The sequence below is a fragment of the Labeo rohita genome, chromosome 23 (genome assembly GCF_022985175.1).
Source record: "Labeo rohita strain BAU-BD-2019 chromosome 23, IGBB_LRoh.1.0, whole genome shotgun sequence".
NCBI lineage: Eukaryota > Metazoa > Chordata > Actinopteri > Cypriniformes > Cyprinidae > Labeo > Labeo rohita.
In genome coordinates, this window is record NC_066891.1 from 18,052,493 (window position 1) to 18,076,939 (window position 24,447).

At 34.3% G+C, this 24,447-nt stretch overlaps 1 protein-coding gene across 7 annotated transcripts in view; it reads right to left on the minus strand.

Annotated features, from left to right (window-relative positions):
- kcnab2b (potassium voltage-gated channel subfamily A regulatory beta subunit 2b) overlaps positions 1 to 24,447 on the minus strand; it is a 74,106-nt gene that overhangs the window by 43,356 nt on the left and 6,303 nt on the right. For 2 of the 7 annotated variants that reach the window (XM_051096427.1, XM_051096430.1), the window contains 2 exons: positions 17,394 to 17,515; positions 17,187 to 17,228 (listed from right to left, as the gene is read on the minus strand). In XM_051096427.1, the coding sequence (XP_050952384.1) occupies positions 17,187 to 17,228; positions 17,394 to 17,461 (110 nt within the window). In that variant the 5' untranslated portion in view covers positions 17,462 to 17,515. Of the gene's footprint in view, positions 1 to 8,020; positions 8,445 to 12,546; positions 12,616 to 17,186; positions 17,229 to 17,393; positions 17,542 to 24,447 lie in introns of those variants that run through there. The other 5 variants (XM_051096429.1, XM_051096423.1, XM_051096424.1 and 2 more) reach the window with 5 other exon arrangements.

Genomic DNA, 24,447 nt, shown 5'->3' on the forward strand with positions numbered 1-24,447 from the left:
GATGTGTGTTTTTCCCAATACAGATTATTACAGATCAAGTAGACCAATAACTGGTATTTTGAACTGATATATGTCTGGTGTAAAAATGAAATGAAATGAAATGAAAGGGCTCAGACAAAAACTTTCTTTAAATGCTTTTAAATTATTTTAATCAGCAAATCGGTTTTGAAAATAACCAATACCGATAACCATAAAAATTCTTAATATCGGCACCGATAATCGGTCGACCCCTAATTCAAATTACTCAAATGAACACAAGTTTATCATGCACATACAATATTTCCTGCAAAAATGCTGACATTTGCAGAAAATAAGAAACTTTTGTGGGCACACAAGAACATCTATGTGAAAACTAACAGAAAATATCTATAATGCTTTTACATTTGTTTACAGTTACTTAAGTTTGAATTGTTTTCTAGTGTGAAGAAACTTTTTACAATCTCTGTAACTATTTGTATTATTAATATTATTTGTATTTTTTTTTAAATAACTTAGAAAAAAAGCTAAATGGAAGCAGTTTCAATTAGTGAAGTCAGACTTTTTTGACCACTGTATTTATGTGCAAGAAAAACTAGAAAAACCTCCACAAGACAAATTCCTTATACTGAGAGAAAGTCTGCTTGGATCTGCACGTTCGACTTCTGAAAAGACTATCTATTATAAAGCCGCAGTTAAGGATGAAATGCCGGGTCTCCCATTTCAAGCTTACGCTGCATGAGCAGCTTAATTCACAGCTATAGTGCCTGCGGTTCTCTCTCACGCTGCTCCATTGCTCCATCTTCGAGATGGTCTATGAAGAAAAAAAAAAAAAAAAAAAAAAAAAAAAACCAACTGCACTTTCTTTAAATTGAATTCATATAGCCTGGCCTTTTACTGGGCAGACCTGGAGGGGACAGCAGGAGAGCGCCTGTCCGTCAGCCCTACTGAGTAAAGGAAAAGAACAGAACAAATCAATGTGTTTAAATTAGACTTTTACATTTTAAAATGTACTTATGTATGCAGGTTGCTTTGATTTACACTTTCTAAGGTGGGATTCGGGGCATGGGAAAGGTCAACAGTGTAACTGTAGAGTATTAAATTAAGAGAACTGTATTAAATTACATGCAGATATTTTCTTCAATTGATTGACAACATAAAAACATGTGCATTGTATATGAAGATTAAATGTGACTTTTAATCTTCTAATTAAAAGTGTGTCCACATATTTTATTTAAATAGAAAGCAGGAATGCAGACTACATATTAAAATTTACACTGGTACTCTGTTTCAGACTACATGATCAGTTTGACATATATATATATATATATATATATATATATATTAAATATTATATGATATCTAAAATATTCTTTTCACAGCAGTAACAATTCAATTCAATTAAAATGTATTGTATCAGGGTTGGAAATGGCACAAAAATGAACTAAAATGCCCCATAAATTCAAGACAAAGGGGCACTATTAAACAAGACACTGTAGGCTGTTTTAAATCAAACTGAATCGGTATTAACAAAACTAGTCTTTCCACTGCTGAAGTGGCATTTAGATGCATTCACTGGCACCGAAAAAGGGGTTGATTCATTGTGCACATTTGCAAATTCCCTCATCATAAACAACACAGTAGAGATACGATGTAAATACACAATTAATTTTGTAGCTTCAGTGATTATAACAGTAGTGTTTGCATAACTTGTGCTCGACTAGGCTAACGTCATAGACTCATAAATGTACATACCTGTTCAAAAATGCACACCCCCTGGCTCTTAATGCATTGTGTTGCCTTCTTAAGCATAAGTAAATGTTTTCGCCTTTTGTAATAGTTATGTTTGAGTTCCTCAGTTGTTCTCAGTGTGATCTCAAAATCATACAGTCACTTTTGGAAAAATGTTCAAATATGCAGAAGATACTGGGAAAAAAATAAAATAATGTGCAGAAGCTGGAGGATTTTTCTGAAAAACAGCAGGCAGATGAACTGCTCAGGATAAACAAGTGACTCATAAACAACTATCACAAAAGATCGTGGATCATCTAGGAAATGACACCGTATTAAGATTCAACGGTATGTAAACTTTTGAATAGGTCATTTATATAAATTCAGTTATTGTTTCAACTTGTGAAATATATATAAACATATGTTATGTGAAAAAGTTTTTTCAGGACAGTGCAAAATAAAAAAATAGTTTTCATGATCCCTCTTATTTTGTTAAAATTATTAACATTTAGCTTATTCTGCAAGGGGTATGTAAATTTATGAGCACAGCTATATTTGTCTGTGAAGCCAGAATGTGATGTGCCCAAAAATGAAACAAAAACTTTTATATTGTTTTCTATAAGATATTAATCATTAATCGATAATCTACAAAAAGTATTTTTGTCATAATATTGCACCCCTATGAGCTCCTGTTTTTTTACATGTATGATTTTGATACAATCGTAAACAGTCTATTGTTTTTGACAACAGTTTAAAATATTAAAGGAGAAGTCCACTTCCAGAACAAAAATGCACAGATAATGTACTCACCCCCTTGTCATCCAAGATGTTCATGTCTTTCTTTCTTCAGTCGTAAAGAAATTGTGTTTTTTGCAAAAAACGTCAGGATTTTTCTTCATATGATGGACTGGTATGGTGCCCTGAGTTTGAACTTCCAAAATGCATTTTAAATGCGGCTTCAAACGATCCCAGATTAGTTGTAAACAATCCCAGCCGAGGAAGAAGGGTCTTATCTAGTGAAACAATCGGTCATTTTCATAAAAATAATACGCTCGTATTGTCTTACTCTGATTGTCTACAACTGCATTTGGGATCATTTGAAGCCGCATTTAAACTGCATTTTGGATGTTCAAAATCGGGGCACCATATCAGTCCATTATATGGAGAAAAATCCTGAAATGTTTTCTTCAAAAAACAATTTCTTTGCGACTGAAGAAAGAAAGACATGAACATTTTGGAAGACAAGGTGGTGAGTACATCATCTGTAAATTTTTGTTTTGGAAATGGACTTCTCCTTTAAGTAATTGGGTAAATTTAAGTATTTGACATTGAAGACAACATAGTATGGCGATTATAATAATAGGTGATAATAATATAATAACAGGTGATTATAAAAATTGCCCTCACGGATGTAAAACATGCCCCTGGAAATCAATTCCTGGGGGCAAATATTGGCCCTTAATGGAAAAGTTAATTTCTGACCTCGATTTGTATAGCACTTCTTACAACTCTTTACAATCAGCTTTACAAAAAGACTTACAATCAGCAAAAGTGCCTAGGAAAAAATCCCTACAATGTTGAGAAAGAGGCTTTGGGAGAAACTAAGAATCCATGCTTCTTCCTGACCTTCAACGGACAGGGGATATAAATCAAACACAAAAGCTAACATTCATATAAAGGGAAGGCAAAGAAATGATGGAATCCAATCCATTCAAGGCAGTTTTACAGCACCGTCTATTCCAGGCCCAGTGAACCATGTATTTTGGGCCTTGGTATCGGCCTGCAGAAAGCTCTTTTTTCCAGAATGTGATTATCCCAGTTAGTCTGATGTACTGAGATTATGTCAGACTGCAGGATATGTTAATGCACTTATTCTCTTCTCCTTTTTTTTTTTTAATTCTGTTCCTTTCTTTCATTGAAGCACAAAAGGATCATTCTCAAATCATAAAGTTTATACAGCTTGAGTGCTGCTGCGTTAAAATGGGACATAACAAATACAAAAACATGACATGTATGTATATACACTGCCAACCAAATGTTTGGAATAAAGATTTTAAATGTTGTTGAAAGAAGTCTCTTATGCTCACAAAGGCTGCAGTAGTAATACTGTAGAATATTATTACAATTTTAAATAACTGCTTTCTATTTGAATGTATTTTAAAATGGTATCTAATCCTGTGCTGGCAAAGCTGAATGTTCAGCATCATTACTCCAGTCTTCAGTGTCACATGATCCTTCAGAAATCATTCTAACATGCTGATTTCATTAAACAAATCATAATTATTCCAAACTTTTGGCTCCCTGTGTAAATATGTGCATTTATGTATTTATGCATAATCTAGGCTGAATTATGTAAGTGCATGTTTAATCCAGAGTACATTCCCTAAGGGGAAACACCGCATAAAAATAAAAGGGAAACACAGAAGGAAAAAACAAAGAGACAGAATGAGCGGCGGCCTTTAATTGAAGAGGAAGTAGAGCAGAAAAGAGGCCTGCCTCATTAGTTCTGGAGGACAGAACGAAAGAGAGACAGAGGCAGAGGCAGAGGCAGAGCCTCCGACTCCCTCCTGCACGGCACTTAATTAGTTATTAATTATTACTCTTGTACGGTTAACTGATTACATTCAAGTCCAGGAGTCTTGGGATGACAGCTAATTGCATTGTGCTATCGGACTACAGAGGGATCCTGGGACAAACAATGAATCACGGTAGAACCGAATGTCTTAAATCCATAAAAATGTCATCTGAAAATGTAAAGGTTATAAATATGTAATTCTATGAGAACTGAACTTGACAAATGAAGACAGTAACTACAGATGGACTGGTAAGTCTTGTTTTAACAGACTTCACAGCACACGATGCCAAGATGATGTGCACGTTCTGCCATCTGGTGGACATACCTGGCACATCAGTTCATTACCTTAGTGCCACCAAAAGCAAGTACTGCTCACTGCAGAGCCGAATGGCCTCCAGCTCCCCCTCTCCGGAAGTCCAGCTCCACCTCTGCGTGAACTAATAGGTGGAGTTAGGTTTAGGATAGGGTAAGGGGTAGGGTTAGGGTGTGGTTAGGTGTCTATCTCCACCCATTACCTCCAGCGAGGGGGAGCTGGAGCTCCAGCTCCTCCCATCTGGCTCTGCAGCGAGCACCCTCTCACCAAAAGCGACAGAACTTAACCAGTTAGCATGATCCAGTTTGCCCCTGCTGGTAAATGCCGTAACTACACTTTTTGAACCCAAAAGCATCTTTTTACATTTAAAAGATGTTTGGACCTGAATAGACGTGAGTTGTGACATGAAAAGCCGCTAGTAAAGGTCTTGGGACTGTTTAGACATGACAACACAGAGACTATTTAAATCCACACAAGCTAAAAAGGCAGTAAAGGAAGTTGATGATGGACTTAGTGTTTAAATAGACCGATATAGATGTATGAGAGCATGTGGCAGGTAGAAAATAGACAACCGCTTTCATCAATTCAGCAACAACATGCCAGGCTGTGAATATCAACACTGTTAGGAAATTATCTTGTGTAAAGTGTGAAAACTGTAAACACTTGACATTTTAGCACAAGGATCATTTGTATTTTTCACTTGGCAAACTTGCTGATGCTTGATTAATCGATGCAGATTCAGCACAGATCATGTTGAGCCATACCTTTTGCGTTTTTTAAAGTCATTGTAATTAGTTGTGCTATTATCTTCTGTAATTAATTTATATGTGAAATTATCTGTGACACACTGAGCATTCTTAAACTAATCTGAAAAACACAGACACAGACTGCTGACATTCTACAACACCAACTGTCCCTGATCATCAGTGCAAAAACATTAGGTCTCTCAAATTCCAAAAGCCGCCAAAGGGGTGCCTTTATTTGTCATGTTATTATTTAATGTATTATGAACAAATATAATTAATGAACAATAGTATATATAAAACGGCAACAATATACGGTATCATTTGTTAACATTAGCTTAAATTAATTAACATGAAACTGGAAAGTGTTTCCATTGCAGCATTAAATAAAAAATGGCTAGCAATTAGGGTTGCCAGGTTTTCACAACAACCCGCACAAATTGCTACTCAAAACTAGCCCGATCACGCCTGTGACGATAGCCTTGTGGACAGTGCGCCAACATGCAGCGCTGTTGCACTACGGGGCGTCCCGAGTTCGAATCCCGTTCGAACCTTTCCTGATCCCGCCCCCTTCTCTCTCCCACTTCTTGATCTGTCCTATCATAATAAAAACAAAAAGGCCAAAAATAAATCTTAAAAAAAAAAAAAAAAAAGCATTCTAGGGGATAAAATACACATTTTTTTTGTTATGTTTTGTTTTTGTCAAGGTTCCAGTGGTAAATTTGCGTTTCAGGAGGTAAATAAGACATCACTGGGGTCACTTCAACCCATGTCAACAGTATTAATGTAGCCCAATTACCATGGACTTGGCAACACTGCTTGCAATGCTTCATTTACAAAAACACATGCCATTTCTAAGTATTATTTCTGATAGATATATTGATATGCTTGATCTGTTGCTGACAGGACAGTCTTTTATAGAGCCACAGGCCATTGTGGGACCAGTGCCCTCCCGACGGCTTATAAAAGCAAAGCACTTAATCCAAATCACACAGCTGGTCCAGAGCCGCTTCAGTCTCTGCTTAACACTTGCTATTCTGTCCGAGTGGCTTAGATACACAAAACATGGGCCAAAACAAGACTCCACTGCACCTCCAAAGTGACAACCAATAGGCTAATAGACCAATATGTATGCAGTAAGACAACCATGAAGATTGGTGTCAAAATGATTATCAAAAAGGTTACTTTCCTGTTAAACAGACCAGCATTACCACGCTAGAAAACATTAATCGAAAAAGGGTGAGTGCTGTAAATAAAACTATTTTACATTTTTTGGTAATTGTAAAAGCTGAAATAAAAGAAAATATAATTAAATATAAAAATATATTATTATATTTCTATATTATATTTTATACATTTATTTTTTATAATTAAATATAAAAATAAAATACATAATAATCCTCTCATATCTGACAATTTAAAGTACTAAAATGCTTAAAACTAAACTGAAATACAAATTAATGCTATTTAGAAATATATTTTTAAAAACTAATAAAATAAGAACAGCATAAGAAATTATCAAATTTAACTCAAATTAAAATATAAAAATAAAAACCAATTAGAAATATATCATGAAAAGCTGAAATGAAATAAAACTAAATATAGTTAAATATAAATATATAACATATGATTATTTATATATATTTTATAGATTTTATAATTAAATATGTAATATAAATAATATATTATAATATAAATATAATAATATAATATAAATCCCTCTAATAACTGAAATACAAATTAAAGCTATTTAGAAATACTGAAAAAAACGAATAAACTGAGAACATAAGAAAATTACAAAATTATATATTTTAGTATATTTATATATTTTGTACATTTATAATTAAATATGTAGTCAAAATAAAATATAAGTATAAAAACTCTAATACTTTAATACTAATAAAATTATTAAAACTAAACTGAAATACAGTTTAAAGCTATTTAGAAATATAAAAAATAATAAATTGAGAACAGCATAATTAGTCAAATTAAATTTAAAGTATAAAAATAAAAACTCATTTTAAATATACCATTATATCTCATGAAAAAGATTAAATAAAATATGATTAAATATAAACAGAAAATATATTTTTTATATATTTATTATATTTTATACATTTTTATAATTAAATATGTAATATAAAATAAAATATAAATATTTTATAAGTATAAATATAAACTGAAATACAAATTAAAGCTATTTAGAAATAATAAAAATGAATAAAATGAGATCAGCATTAGAAAATGATTCCAATTAAACTAAAATTAAAATATAAAAGTAAAATATACTATTATATCATATGAAAAAGCTGAAATAAAATATAATTAAATATAAATATATACAAATATATTTTAAGATATTTATATATTTTATTTTACTAAACTATTTTATTTTTATATATTTTATTTTTACTAAACATTTACTAAACTAAAATACAAATTAAAGCCATTTTGAAATATTAAAAAACAAACAAAAACAGACTATAACGTATAAATAATACTAAAATCTTACTGGTTGAAAGAGCAACTAGTAACTTACCAATGAAGAAAGCAGATCTTCCCTAACAATTAGCAACCTTGATCAAACCGGGAGCCACATTTTTCTATCCAGCATCAATCAGAGCTAATCACCATTTGTGAAACTCCCAGACTTCAAAGCAGGACTTCCTCTGTGGCCCTTACCTGTACCTCATCCCAGTCTGGAAGGAGATGGACTCCTGTAGCGACACTCCATTGGTCCTCAGAAAGTCCTCCAGGTTTTTGAGCTGGGCGGCGGCCCGCACCTCACGCAGACTCCTAATCTCACCCAGTTCCCCCCCACTCTGCCGCAAAGGGTACAGGCCCTGGTCAGACAGGTAGCGGTCGATGTCGCTCCGCATGCTCTCGCTGAAAGACAGGGACAGCATCTTGCTGCTGCTAATGCTGCTGCTCCTTCGTATGCTGTTCCCCGGCGGTCCATTCTTGGGGACCTGCAGAGGTTCGGAGGGGACACTGTGTTGGCGACTGAGGCGGCGGCCGCCGTGCCCGACCCGCAGCTCAGTCAGACTGCTTCTATGAGTGGCAAACATGCCCTACAACCAGGTGACCGGGTCTCAAGCACACAGACAGAAGAGTGAATCGAATGGCATGACAGAGACCAGCAGACTGTTGCAGGTCAGAGCCCTTGCTTTAAATAGCGCCCGCCTCCCATGGCAATCAACACCATAATCACACGTCCATGCACTGCATTCAGAGTCCACCCTCCCAGACCCTCTTCTCCCGTGGGACTCCAACACAACAGTAAATTTTAACAGGATGATCTGCATAGAATAAAGCCAAGTGTTGGTAAAATGGGATGTGTATTGTTCTATACACATGCGTGATCAGGCAACAGAGGTGAGTGGACATTCAGGCATGCGTGAAGAATGCTGTAAGGCCTGCCGCAGTTGCTCTGGAGCACCCGAATGCCAGAACTATCCAGCATCCAGTCAGTTAAATCAGCCTTCTAACGTATGACGGTCAAAAAATAGACTGGCACTGACCCCAACAAAGGCTAGAATCCTAAAAGTAAACATCATGTACTTTTCTCTCATAGTATGACATAATGAGAAGCCTAAATATAAAACCTTTTGATCCTTTTTTTATTTCTAGATTTAAAAAGTCACAATTTAAAACTTAAACTATTGAAATCCACCATAAAAACATAAATTGCTATACTGTATATTAAAAATCATTATAAATAGTGAAATGAACATCATTGGTTTTAATATTTTTTTTGTGTGAAAATGATTTGAAAATGAACTAATTTTCTTAAACTATATAGTAACTATATAGAACTATACAATTTTTGGACCTATGAATGACTCTGTGATGGAAAAAAAAAAAAAAAACATTATATTAAAAAAAAAAAAAAAAATATATATATATATATATATATATATACAAATTCACTTGTACACAATGAAGTTATATTTAATTTAATTTTTGTTACAGTCAAACCAAAAATTATTCAGACAACAGATATAATTTTTGATCTTTTTTTTACTAGTGGGTTCATTTATGTAAGTGAGAATAGCAAAATAAAGTAAACTGTGACACATTATACCCAAAAAGTCTTCATACACTGGATTACCAGTAAAATTGGTTAAAAAAAAAAAAGGGACCAAAAATTATTTAGACCTGACCATGTTTTGCTTATGTGTTTTTTCTTTAATTGCTAATGTGACCTTTTTACACCACAGACTGAACAAATTTAAGCATTGATTGGTAATTGGTCAAGTGAATCAGTGAATAATGGTTGTTCATGAGTCCCTTGTTCTGAACAGTTAAACTGAGCACTGTTCTTCAGAAAAACCCTCCAGGTCCTGCAGATTCTTCAGTTTTCCAGCAGTTTTATACATTTTAACCCTTTCCAGCAGTGACTGTATGATTTTGAGATGCATATTTTCACATTGAGGACAATTAATGGACACAACTATTAAAAAAGGTTCAAACACTCACTGATGCATTAAGAGCCAGAGGATGAAAACTTTTGAACAAGATGAAGATGTCCAAATTTTTCTTATTTTGTTGACATATCTTTTTTTTTTAATCTAGTAATGCCCTTCGGAAGCAACAGAAGATACTTGCATGTTTCCTGGAAAACAAATTAAAGGGGTCATCGGATGCCCATTTTTGTTATGATTTGATATGATAGTTGATATGATTCTTTAGGGTCTTAATGAAAAGTCTCCAATATACTTTGATTAAAAATTCTCAGTGGTTTTGTAAAACAACACCCTTTTTACCTTGACAAAATCAGCTCTGCAAAAATCATCTCATTCTAAGGGGTTGTTCCTTTAAATGCAAATGAGCTCTGCTCAACCCGCCCCTCTCTTCTCCCTGTGGAAAGACGATCTTGTTTACTTTAGCCGCATTTAGCCGCTAAACTACCTAACTACCACGTTATAAGGAAAGGCGATCGCAAAGATTCATAAAAAAACGCTTATACTCACTTCTGCTGTAAGTGAAGCTGGATCATGAATGATTCACACGAACATAGACGGATATGTGTAGATCGGGAGGCGCATTCCATTTACAAACAAACGTAATCTGTCGGGAGTAAATGACGACCACTATGTTCATTATTACATCCAGCAACACAACACCTCAATCTCTCAATCGGAGATATTCTTGTCTAACTTACATCCCTGCTCTGGCATCAAAACAAGGAAAGTTACTGGACTGTGACAGCTGGTCTAAGGTAAGAGCTCATGTCAATCAACTATCGTGGGAGCGGCATCTGTCGGTGTGACGCCACAACAACAGGCATCTGAGAACGACTCGATTTGAAAAAGGGGATATTATTTTTACAGATTAATTAAAAACCACTGCATGGATTTTTATCATTATAGGGTGGATTTGTACATACACTGCCAACACACATTAATGTTCAAACAACACGAAAAAGTGAACTTAGCATCCGATGACACCTTTAAGTACAATTTAGTACAAATTCCAAAAGTTTTCACCCCCGGCTCTCAATGCACTGTGTTTCCTTCTGGAGCATCAAAGAAAATTTCCATATTTAAAACTTTATAAACCTTAATCCCTAGTTTCCGCCAACTATCATACGCGTGTTCACGAGAAAGTGGCGTTCCAGCAGATGGCGTAGGACGTAGGTGAATGCGGAAGTGATGAACGCAAAAGTGCAGTGGATAGAGCAAAGCAAAACAACGATCACAAACTAGAAGTACAAAACAAGGATTTGTTAAGAAAAAAAGTCTGAGAATTTTGATAAACCAAGAAGAGACTGGTTTTGTTCTCACAAGACTGTCTTATATCATCTACTGGAACGCCACTTTATTGGACTCGGGAAAAAAAAAAAAAAAAAAAAAACATATATATATATATACACATATATATATATATATATACACACACACACACACACACACACATATATATATTTATATATATACACACACACTTCCGCCATGGTCTTGTCTTTCTCACCTCTCTCTTCTTGTCAGTCAGCTCGACTTACTCTCTTCAGGTGATAAAAGAAATCTGATTTGTGATGCGACTGTTGTTTGGCACACTGCATTGAGCAGCCACGTTCGGTTTTAATTGTATTGTCTGTTCACTAACTGAACTAAATGATTTTTATTACTATAAAAAAAATCGAAACGACAAGTTCTTCTTTGGGTGACTGACAGATGAAGCAGCACATACCGCCATCTACCGCATACTGTTTAATGAATATTGAGCGACCTAAGCCATGTAGGACAGAAATTATGCTTTCACTTCACTTTAAAATGAAACACAAGGAAACAATCCCTCACGAAAATGAATGCCATGATCATATAAATTTCAGACTTGCCGCTCTGATTTAAGACCTTTTCAAGGCCTTAATTAGAAGAAAAGTGATTTAAGACTTTTTTTAAGACCCACAGAAACCCTGTCTGGTGCTGCTTATCTGTGGTTTTGATGAATATTCAACTAATAATCACAGATCTAAATCTTTATAAGACTTGAAAAACGCTGAAAATAGTCACTGCTCAAACAATGTCAAACTGACTGGTGTTCTGCTGACAAATGACAACAGAAATCCATTTAAAACAATACACAAGATCCCCTTGTGCACGGAAGTGCATACCTAGGACATATTTGAATAATTTACTCAACAAACATCCATGTAACAACATTAAAAATAGATGCTTTCTTATTATTAATTATGACCGTTGAATTCAAAGCAGAACATTTTATGAAGAACACCTGTCACAAAATGCCAACAGTGTCACTGCGGGCAGGACAGCAAGTACAGGCAATCATGCTTGTTCAGATCTGATCATTAGAATCCACATCTCATGTGAATCTCTAGTCCTCTGAAGAAGCAACCCTGGTCCAAAACGACATTTTGTTACATCTCATCAAATACAATACATCAAGTAAGAGATAAAATCCACCAATTCTACTCATTCTCCACAACTTAGTTTATCTCTCTACCCTGCAAAAGCTCTATGGATTGAAGAAAGTGACTCAGGCGAATCTACCTTCTTTACGCTTATAACTAAAACATAATGATGCAGTAGCTTATAGTAGACCAAGACAGTCTGTGAATCTAAGCCCTTCTTTCCGTTCTCTCATCATACCAGGACCTGAGAAAGGACTGTGGGTGTGAGCGGGATCACCATGCAACATCCTCAAGCGGGACCCATGTTCAGCTAAAGTACCAGCCTTGTACTTACGCGATTCCTCGGAGGTCGAGTCACGTACGGGTTTTGCACTACACTGCTCATCTGACAGCTTAATGGTGGTCAGTACACTAAAGAAGACTACCGTTTTCCTCCTTAAAGTGAGAGGCTCTGGATCATGAGTCTTAGTAATTAACGAAAGCAAAATAAAAGCTCCACCCCTCAAAAACATCAGACACCACCCACTCCGGCGAATGTCACAGAGAGAATGTTTTGCGAACCTATCGCAGTGCCAGAATGCTCTGCAAACATGAATTATTCAAGACAGCTTTTGCTCTAAAAGCCTTTGATGTTGTACCACAAGAAAGTGTACTAAAAGCCATTTTTGCTTGTTCTCTGTTTCGTACGAGTGCAAAATTGAAAAGTACAACCCAGCTATCTCAAGCAGAATGAAGAACAAAAAAAAGCATTGCATATTACCTTGTTCAGTGTATAGTGAGGAAATAATCACTAAACTAAACTAAAATAAAATAAAAATCAAAAAATAAAATGGAATGGAATTAAAACTAATTCAATATTTTAAAATGAATAATTAAAATATTTTTATACATTTAAATAATTAAAAAAATAATAAATTAAAAAATAATAAATTAAATTTAAGTTTAAAACAACATTTCGGTACACACAGTAAAGCTCTACACACATAGGATAAACTCTAAATAAGATGCTACAAATAATTTATTAATGCAAATGTCACAAATCATAAAGAAGTGATGCATGTGTCATTGTTTTCAAGTGCAGATATTCTACTTTAGATAATGATGACAATAGATTCAGGACCATAGGGATGCGAATGAGAGAGCAAGAAAGAGGTTAGGTATTCAAGTGGAAGTCAAACCCAGCAGACCATAAACTTGTTCACACAGTAGATGCTGAGTGCTGTTCTCAGTTGCCCATTACAACAGGAGACACATTAGCTTTTAATGTACAAGCACAGTAGCTTATTTGCTCTTGTTTTAATTACAGTTCTCCATACCAGGCAGTTTCGACAATGCTGCGAACGTGGCTGTTTCCTTCATTTCCCTGTGACTAAAGACTCTGCCTTAAAACAGTAGCATCTATTATTTAACATACACCATTTGCCTGTGATGTCACATCCAGTCTAAATATATAACTCATTTCATAGGCCAGTTTGAGTCTGCGTTCCTCCGTCTCTTGTGTGAAACCAGATCGCCTGTAAGAGTAAGTTCAATGTTCTCTCAAATGACTCAGCAGCAGTACTCATTATAAAATAGTTACACTACATCTTGGCTTTGTGGAAGGATGTTTATGTCAGGAATAGCTAAACAGAGACAGGATGAGGTACAGGATCACTCTGACAAGATTAAAATAGAGATTTTTTTTTAAATCAAAGTTTACGTTTGGGGTCAGTAAGATTCTTTAAAGATTATGCAAGAAGTCGCTGGTGATGAATTTTCATCTTTAATTGTTTTTTAGTCTTTATTCTAACATGATCCTTCAGAAATCATTTAATTATGCTGATTTGCTGCTCAAGAAACATTTCTTAAAATTAGCAATGTTGAAAACAGCTGCTTAATATTTTTTTGTAAAAACCATAATTTTTTAGGATTTTAGGATTCCTTGTTAATTAGAAAGTTAAAAAGAATAACATTTATGTGAAATATAAATATTTTTTAGCATTGCAGATGTTTTCACTGTTACACTGTAAAAAGTAAAAAACACAATTTGTTGAGTCAACTTAAAATAATTTGTTACCCTGCTGCCTTAAAATTTTAAGTTAAGTCAACTAAAATAAGTTTGGTCAACTTGAAATGTTAAGTTGTACTAGGTAACAACTTCGATATTCGTGTTTGCTAAACGTAACAGATGGGTAAGTAACCCAGCTAAAATTTCAAGTTGATTCAAATCAAATATCTAAGTTGTCACTTAGTATAATTTAACATTTCAGGTTGAATAAACTTTTTTTTTTGAGTTGACTGAACTTAAAATTTTAAGGCAGCCAGGTTACAAATTATTTTAGGTTGACTCAACAGATTGTTTTCTACAGTGTACTTGGATCAGTTTAATGCATCCTTGCTGAATATGAGTATTAAATAAATCTTACTGACCACAAACTTTGGAACAGTACTGGTACCAGTAGAAATTTGTCAACTGGTAGAGATTATAGACTATGGTCTATGGTCGCAGTTACACACTTATGTTGCTGCACTACACTCTTAAAAAATAAAGGCATTTCACAATGCCACAGAAGAACCTTTTTTGTCTAAATAGTTCCATAAAGAACCATTAACGTCTGAAGAACCTGAAGGTTCTCTGTGGCGAAAGAAGGTTCTTCAGATTATAAAAAGGTAAGAAAGAGATGGTCCTTTTCTAAGAACCTTTGACTGAATGGTTCTTTGTGGAACCAAAAATGGTTCTTCTATGGCATCGCTGTGAAGAATCTTTTAAAGCACTTTTATTTTTAAGAGTGTACATGGTCACGAAAACTTTTTTTTGCACGTGTTTTTAAGCATTGCGGTTTAAAGGTGATTTTAAGCAATCTGCAATGAAAGAGAACTCATTTCGCTATATGCATGCACTGTGAGAGAGGCACACATATGTAAAGACGGTGCTCATAGAGTGCGGAAGTATTGAACAAGTGTTGTTTTTGCTGCTTTATAAGCCTTGTTCTATAAGCACTCGTATGTGTCAAAATGTCTGTCTTTGCAAGTATTCTTGTAAGCAGTAATTTAGATTTTAAGTGAAAGCAAACAGCTGAGAAAGAAAAGACAGTAAATGTGTAACAGTAAAGTGGATCCAGCTAGCTCTTAAAGTGACAGTGGCCAAATATTCCAGCTGTCTATCATTCATGTTAATCAAACAACAAAAGAAAAGAAAATCTCTCACTGCTCTTGACTTAATCACTTTTGTTACTTTAACAAGTAGAAATCTATTTAATTTACACAGTGATATGAATATGATTTGTTTTGTTGTTTTTTTATATTTGATTACTTTGTACAATATATGTAGCTTTATTTATTCATTTGTTCTAATGTAGTTTTTTGTCCTGTTGCTTGTAATTAGTTTATAATTCACGTTGGGTGGTTCTTGGCCTCCACATCATGCAATAAAATTGTATAATGCACAGCTAGCCGTGCATTATCCCGCTTATACCATGGTCATTGCCAGCATTGACAAGTTAAAGCTGTTAATGATGTTTGCAGCGCAATATTTTACCAGACGGGCACTGATGAAATCATCACACACAGAGATAGTGCAGTAAGATCACATTTATTTAAATGAATTATAGCATATTTCAATTAATTATCGATCGACCGAGACAGACACAGAGAGAGAGAGAGAGAGAGAGAGAACAGTGTGTGTGTGTATAAACAATGAGGCTGTGTAACTTCAAAAACAGCAAATTTACCACCTCGTAGCTGAGGAACATAATGTAGCGATCTATATCTGAGCTATTTTATTAATATAAGTTGCAGGGCAGTGCTGACAACAAGTTTCTGTGTATGCACAGCGCAATCTGCGATATATCTTTCTCTGTGTGTGTGTGGGTTTGTGTGCATTAATTAAAGCAACACATTAATACAGAACAGTGATTAAACTGACTACCTGTGCATTAAACGGTTTTAATGCATACCTGCCAACCAATCAGAATTGAGTATTCAGACAGACCATGGTGTAATTTTTGTTTTTGTTTTTGTTTTTTAAGTAGTCTAGTATTTTTTTTTTGTGATATTGACACTGGTGACAAGAATTATGAAATTTCTATGGTATCAAAAATTTGATATCATAAGGACCTTTTTTAAAGCAAAAATAACTATATTGTGATATATATCATTACCATGAAATAAAATTATTCATATCATGATATAAGATTTTGGTCATATCCCCCACCTCTTGTATGTGCTTCCTACTTGCATCAATTTGGCAATAATGTATTTTAGGTTGAAAATATGGTTCCTCTGACCAAAGTAAATTTTTAAGCCTTTTAAGCAATTTCCAAGCAAAAATCAACATATACAGTACAATGAATACCAAATATAAAAACTACAAAATACTACAAGTACATTTACACAACAGTGTACTAAAAACAGAAAAGTTTTCCCTACGCAAGTTTTAGCGTACAGACGGCAACATTGTCAAAACAATCCCCATTTACAAAAATGGCTAAAAACAATGTACTATGCATGGTAGGCCAATTATAGTTTGTGAAGAAACACTAACACGTCTGCACACATACCTATAGACTGAACACGTAATATGTGTGTGCATGACTTCATCGTTTTCACAAAACTGTGTTTTTGTAGCAACAGTACTGTTTTCAAAAACCTGCACTTTCAAGCCTCCAAAACGCTGCATAAATAGTTTTCTCAGATTAGATGAAAATGCCCCCTAAGATATATTTTTAAACTATATCACCAGCCCTACAAACAGTTAAAAATATCTGCTGTTAACACAAAAGTTTCAGTCTCAGCACATGTTAGAAAGTGGAGAGTTACTGATTTTACAATCCTGCTGCATCACCATTGTCCTTGAGCAAGGCACTTAACTCCAGGATACTTCAGGGGGACCGTCTCTGCATTTTACTCTACTGTATAGTGCTATGGATGAAAGCGTTTTATGTAATCTTGTAGAGAGCTGGCTATATTTACACATGAAGGGCAGATGTACAGTACCTGTAAAACTGCAGCTGCCTCTTTGGACTTCCATATCTCGCTCTACAGTAACAGCAAAAAAAAGAAAAAAACGACTGTTAGTACAACTTAGTTTGTACTTTTCAAACTTTATTTAGTGGAGGTGGGTAAGAATAATATAAATACAGAGAAGCCTTTTCATTTATCAGTAAACTATTTGCTCTCTTGGAGTGAGAAGGTTCTGCTCACGTATAGGGGGATCCAGTCTGCCGCGTAGAGAGACGAGCAGGGGAATCAGTGTTGGGTTCAGGGTACATGGAGCCGTGAGGGAGGAGAGAGCAGCTGACAGCTCTCACTCAGACTCTCAGCTTCTGCACAGAACACAGAAAAAATAGGTCTGTTAAAAAGAAAATAAAAGTAGTAAAACAGTGCAAGGCCAGGAGGTGGCGCCACTATTTGTTTTGTACACCTCATGGGGAACTTACAGTACATAAGCACTCTGGAAATCAACCGAAACACTAAGTTGCTTATACTGTACATCTCTGAATCAGTATGATTCTGCTTCTGAAAGCATACTTTTTCTAAGCCAAACTAAACATGATGTTATGCTGACTTAATTTTTTTGTTGTTCTTGAAAAGCAAACATTAAGGACATTAAATAGAGAAAAGATAGTAGGTTTTCGGAGAAAAGAAAACACATTTTAATTGATTTCTGCACATCTTGGTGCTGGAGTGACCTACTGATAACTTATTTAGCTACTATGCTAATGCATATTTTAGCATTAATGATGTGTGCCATAAATAGCTGAGCTTACAAGTACACTGATGATTAAGTGATGCAGTATGGGGTAACTAACCTAAAAACCTATTAGAATTCAGTACAGCAGTGAATTTCAGCCCCAGGAGTCACTTAACACATCTCTATCTCATTAGTGCATGAATTCAGAGGTTAGAGGCCACAAAAATGCAGATTTTCAGAAAGAACAGTCCTAAATGTCCTCTATTAGCAGTGATATGTCTAATATGCTAACGTAGTACTCATAATATTTGAACTACTACGGACATAACAGCGAGGTCAATGAGTCTTCATCTTTTATAATAAATAAATAAATAAATAAATGAACTCCACAACAGTGAACACAAGGAAAATTGTATGACCACTGACTGGCACAAATAGGGTACAAAACAGAGCCTTTAAGTTGTTTTACATTTATATTACGTTTTTAATGTTGCAACCCAGTAAATACAATTTGGGACATTATTAAAATCAGTGTGAACTACAATCATGCACTACCAGTCAAAAGTTTTTGAACAGTTAGACTTTTAATGTTTTTTTTGAATTCTCTTCTGCTTACAAAGCCTGCATTTTTTGATCCAAAATACAGCAAAAAAAAAAAAAGTATTACTGAGAAATATTTTTACTATTTAAAATAACTGCTTTCTATTTTAATATATTTTAAAACGTAAATTATTCCTGTGATCAAAGCTAAATTTTCAGCATCATTACTGCAGTCACATGGTCCTTAAAAAATCATTCTAATATTCTGATTTGCTGCTCAAAAAAACAAAAATTATTAATATGTTGAAAACAGCTGAGTAGAATATTTTTCAGGTTTCTTTGATGAATAGAAAGTTCAGAAGAACAGCATTTATCTGAAATAGAAATATTTTGTAACATTATAAATTATAAAATGTAACATTATAAATGTCTTTATCATTACTTTTGATCAATAGCATCCTTGCTAAATAAATGTTTTTATTTTTTTATTTCTGATAAATGCTAATCTTTGGATCTTTCTATTCAAAGAATCCTGAAAAATGTACTAAACTGTTTTAAATATTGATAATAATAATAATAATAATAATAATAACAACAATGTTTCTTGAACAGCAAATCAGCATATTAGAATGATTTCTGAAAGATCATGTGACACTCGAGCAATAATGCTGAAAATTTAGCTTTAAAAAAAAAAACCCACAGAAATAAATTACAATTTAAAATATATTTAAATACAATGCAGTTGTTTTAAATAGTAAAATATTTCACAATATTTCTGTTTTTGCTGTATTTTGGATCAAATAAATGCAGACTTGGTGAGCAGAAGAGACTTCTTTAAAGAAAACATTAAAAATCTTACTGTTCAAAAACTTTTGACTAGTAGTGTATCTGTGTATATTCTGTCTCCTGTCATTTTTTAACCAATAATCATTAAACAAATCACAAAATAAACAAAATATCATATATATATGTATATAACTTAACAGAGCTGTAGTAATGGCAAATGTATCGTAAATTATTAAATCAAAGTGCTTTTTAGTAATAAACCTTCAATAAATTCAGTAAAAACTGCATTATTTTCCTTACAATAACTCTGGTAACAGAACTGAATAGTTTAAACTATGTCATTTAAAACTTACGTAAGTCATGTAACTCCCTTAGTGTCAATATCAGATGAAAAAATGATGTTGCTTTCTTACAGTATTTTTGGGATTAATTAAATAACAGTTTATCAATATCCAATTCACACAAAAATATAAAAACACAGGATTTGAGCCTGTAATGCTTTACCAACCTTCAAAAGAACAAAAAAGGTGTACCCTGTTTGTTCATTCATGGATTGGAAACTGGCACAAGAATGATCACTGCATATCACAAAATGGCAAACTTTTGATCAATGTACCTTAAAACAACAATGCCAAATAACTCCATGAGGTGTCAAACTGTAATCCCTGTGTGTTGTTTCCAGCATGAGCGAACTCAGAATATTACTGAACAAGCATGACTCTGTTGAAAGCCTGATGAGGTCCACCTGCTGTCTGCTCTTACCGCATGGCCAACTGGCCCGTCTCCAGCCTGGCAGAATTTTACCAGCAGTACATTATAAACTGCGGAGATAAAACACTCAGGCAAGAGAAGTGAGAGAAAGTGTAGGGTCGACACTTTACACAGCCCTGTTTGGCACGTGGTGTACCGATCCTACTGCAGAGCCATACAGCATTACAGCAGAGAACGGGGAAGATTGTGGGGTCATATACATTGGGGTTTTCTCCTTTTTGGAAAACTTGATTCTGATTTGTCTATGTTTAAATATAATAAAACTATCCTCTGATTTTCAGGTTTAAATAAGATTTTGTATCCTACTTATATCCTAAGAAAAAAAAATACAGTAAAACTATGTTGAGGAAAGAAAATAATGCAGAGAACAGCATTAAAGTTGCTATTTACAATGATACAGTTACAGTAACATGGTTACAATTTTTCCCATAAACAGCTGTGAAATCACCTAAATCCTGTGCCATGCCCTAAAGAACCTAAAACAACCACCTGAAATCTACACCAACAATTAGGTACGTTTTATCAGTCTTTATCGCATCACGTCCCGCGACTCTTGTATCGGAATCCGACTCATATCAGGACACCCAACCCTTTAATCTGATGGCTAACCCTTTGGTTTTGGATGTCCATGTGACAGAGACAACAGCTACAATCTGGCCCTCGATGTGTTTGCTAAAGGTGTCCTCTGAGAGGCCAGGTGGCTTGAGTTAGTAATCATCCTGCATGACCTAAATGCTGCACACAAACACATGAAGTCATTTGTAATATGAAGAGAGAGAGTGACTTTATGCATGACATACTATACATTACACATAAAAGTATGTGTTGACAGCGAGGCTTATTGTTTGGCCTTTAACTAGATACAACTATTTGGAATTTGACATGCCAAAATTAATATAAAGTATTACGGTAAATGTATTTACATTTTACAATTTGTAATAATGTTTACTGAACAGCAAATCAGCAAATTAGAATAATTTCTGAAGGTTCATGTGACACCGAAGGCTGGAGTAATGATGCTGAAAATTCAGTTTTGCATCACAGGATGAATTAAAATGAGTCATTTTAAATTGTGATAATACATAATATTACTTTATATTATTATATTACTTCTTTATAGGTGGTTACAAACGTAAGGCAGCATTAATGTGACATAATAGCTGCCAGTATTGTCCTGCATATGTTCTTCAGTTTAACGTCCTACAGCGAATGACAAGCTGCTGAATAACAACTCGGTTATAAGACATTTAGCCAGTGGATACGTGCTTTCTGTGGTATTTTAAAATGGAGAGAAAATAAAAAGTGAGAAAGTGAAAGAGGGAAGAGAACAAGGGAATGAAAGTTAGATTTATAATATCAAGCTCACATTTCTGCTGTCTCATGCTGTTACGGGTGGCAAAGTATGGGGGGAGGGGATAGTATTGGCTGCAATACACACTCAGATATGAGCAACACACAGAGAAAGAGAGAAAGAGAGAGAGAGGGGTTATGACTCAGCAAGTTATTTCAAAAACAAAACCAGAATTTCAGTGGATTTTGAGGCATAGTGATATTTGATCATGATTCAAGAGCAGCAGTTCAATGTTTACATCCTGTGGGGTCCTAAAATCCGAGGCAACATTAAAAATCTAGGATTTAAAGTACTTTTGCTCTTTTAGGATTTTGAAGAACAGAATCAATTAAATCATTTAATAATTGAATGTAGTACAAAGAAATGTTAGAATGCAAAATGAAGAACTAGTTTTCAACATTTCAGATTACACAACAGATCCAGTGTCTGTATTGATGATAAATGTGTTCATATGAATGAAAGCATTATTATTTTCATTTACGATAAAACTAGCATGTACAAAATATGATAATATTGTACAATTACAATAAGAGCACCTTCATAAAATAAAAATATAAAAAGGCAACAAAAAACACTGATGTGCATTTTGTACTTGTATTTTTGTACTTGTATTTTTTTAGAAGTATAGTTGAATTTGTTTTAGACAAGGGGAATCACCATCTTGCTTTGGCTATGCGCATGCACAATCTGTGCACTCGGTTCAAGACAGTTAGGGTATGTCGAAAAACTCAAATCTCATTTTCTCCTCCAACTTCAAAATCAACCTACATCGCTGCAGAAGTATGACCCAGTGTTTACAAAGTGAACGTACAAAGAAGGTCAAACGTCCTTTACAAAAAGGGTAAAACAGCGATGTAAGACGATTTTGATTTCGCACAGAGTATGCATGCACATGGCAGAGCTAGACGAAATGAACATTTGAGGTTAAAAAGCATATACTACTTTTTGTTTTTTTTTTTGTTTTTTTTAGAAAAAGACCAATCGTTTCGCTAGATTAGACCCTTATTCCTCAGCTGGGATCATTTGAAGCCCTTTGAAGCCATTGAAACTGCATTTTGGAAGTTCAAACTCATGGGCACCATAAAAGTCCATTATATGGAGATAATATAATATAATATGGATAAAAAATATAATGTCTTTACAACTGAAGAAAGAAAGACATGAACGTCTTGGATGACAAGGGAGTACATTCTGTAAATTTTTGTTCTGGAAGTGAACTACTCCTTTAATATAACACGGAGAGAACAGTGTTTTCTCCAAATATCAGCACGATTGCCCATGTGATATTGATTTGACTCAATAAACAATAAGTTAATATTAAATGACTTACACTTTAGACACAACTATTCCTGTTTTTGTTCAATTTCGTCAACAAAAATAGTTGCAAACAAAGCCACAGCAGAACTGTTTTGCATCTCTAAGCAACACACAACGGTGTTTAGTTAGTGAATCAATCAACTGTTTGAGTGAATCTGTTGAATGAATGATTCAATGATTCACTAATGCAGTGATCTGCTGCCACCCACTGGCAATTTCAGGTTTATTTAAGTATATTTTATAATTGGCCTTATAAATGTAAAAATGCCCATAAACCGTAAAAATCAACTGAAAAAGTTAATTTCTGTAACTCATGCAAACTAATTGCTTAATAGAATATGAAGAATATCAAAAGCTGACCACAGCAATCCTAACCTGCCAAGGTACAAGCACAATAACATGCTCAACAAAATATTGTATAATTATCGTTATCAACAAAATTCCAGCAAATATCAAGCTATCATTTAGTCATTATCGCATAGCCCTACTATGACCAATGTGGCGTAAATACACCTGATGTCATAATTACAACTTCCCAACTCATAAATAACTTCCATTAATTTGCCTGTGCATGTAAGCTCAGACCATTATTACACTTATCATCTGTATCAGTGTTTACAGCATGCATAAGGTTATGTAACATCCTAGCTAAAACAAAGTAGGCAGGGAAACAGAGTGATCCACCCTTCAGACATATGGAGTGAGTCAGGTTTGGAGAGGGAGAGGTGGGGCAGGCTTTGAGATCATAATGCAGTGAAGCCTCACTGTTGCCTCATCAGGATTCTGGGCAGTGTACTGCATTGTCAGCATGCTCTCGCTCTCTCTCTCTCAGCACTCCTTCAACTCCTCTACAGTGCTTTGTGGGGTAGTTCCTAACTCTGCTGTGTGTTAGAGATGAGCTGAGTGGTGGTCAGTGTCTATTGTAGACATCCCACATCCCCAAGGGCTTTTAAGAGCAGCTGAAGAACACAGAAAGTGCTGGCTGCTCTCATGCCAGTCTTCATTAGGAATGCATCCAAGATGTTTTTTTCTTTTCTGCCCTCTCTCTCTCTCCATCGGTTAACTACAAAATCAATCATAAGTGCTCTGTTACAGTCTCAGCTAAAACGAGGCACAAAACCTGAAAAAAAAAATTTGACGAAGTTTGCAGTTTGTTTGCTTTAGTCTCATTTGAAACCTTAAAATTCTATTTTTTATCTGTTTTGTATAGTCTGTTTAAATAGATGCATTCTTTGCTGCTCATGTAATGCTGGAAAGAATAAAAACTCAAAGAATGGTTGGAAATGTAAAATAATTAATAAATGTTCCGTTTTTTTTTTTTTTTTTTTTTTTTTTTTCTTGTCCATTTTGTTAACGTATGATCCCTACTGAGAATAAGTAGTATGGTTATAAAATATAAATTCACTTTTTGTCTCCAAATCCCAACTGAATTTAAAGACACATTCACAGAGTAACTGACTGACTCAGCAAATTACATTTCAAAACCAATAATGGTTTCTACCCTTATGGGAATGAATTTGGGGAAAAGTTACATTGTATTATTTTATTATTAAGTTAATTATTTTTTATATTTCATTTTATAATTTTATTATTAATTTAATTATTATTTTATTTTTAATTTTATTATTTTATATTTTATTTTAATTTTATATTTTATTTTTAACTTTAAAAAGTTACATTCAGAACATACAGAAAAAAGTAATCTAAAATAAACAAACTTTACAGTGGTCTTAACTTTACAAACTTTACAATGTCACTGATCTACTGATATAATAACATTACAATAATCAGTGATTATA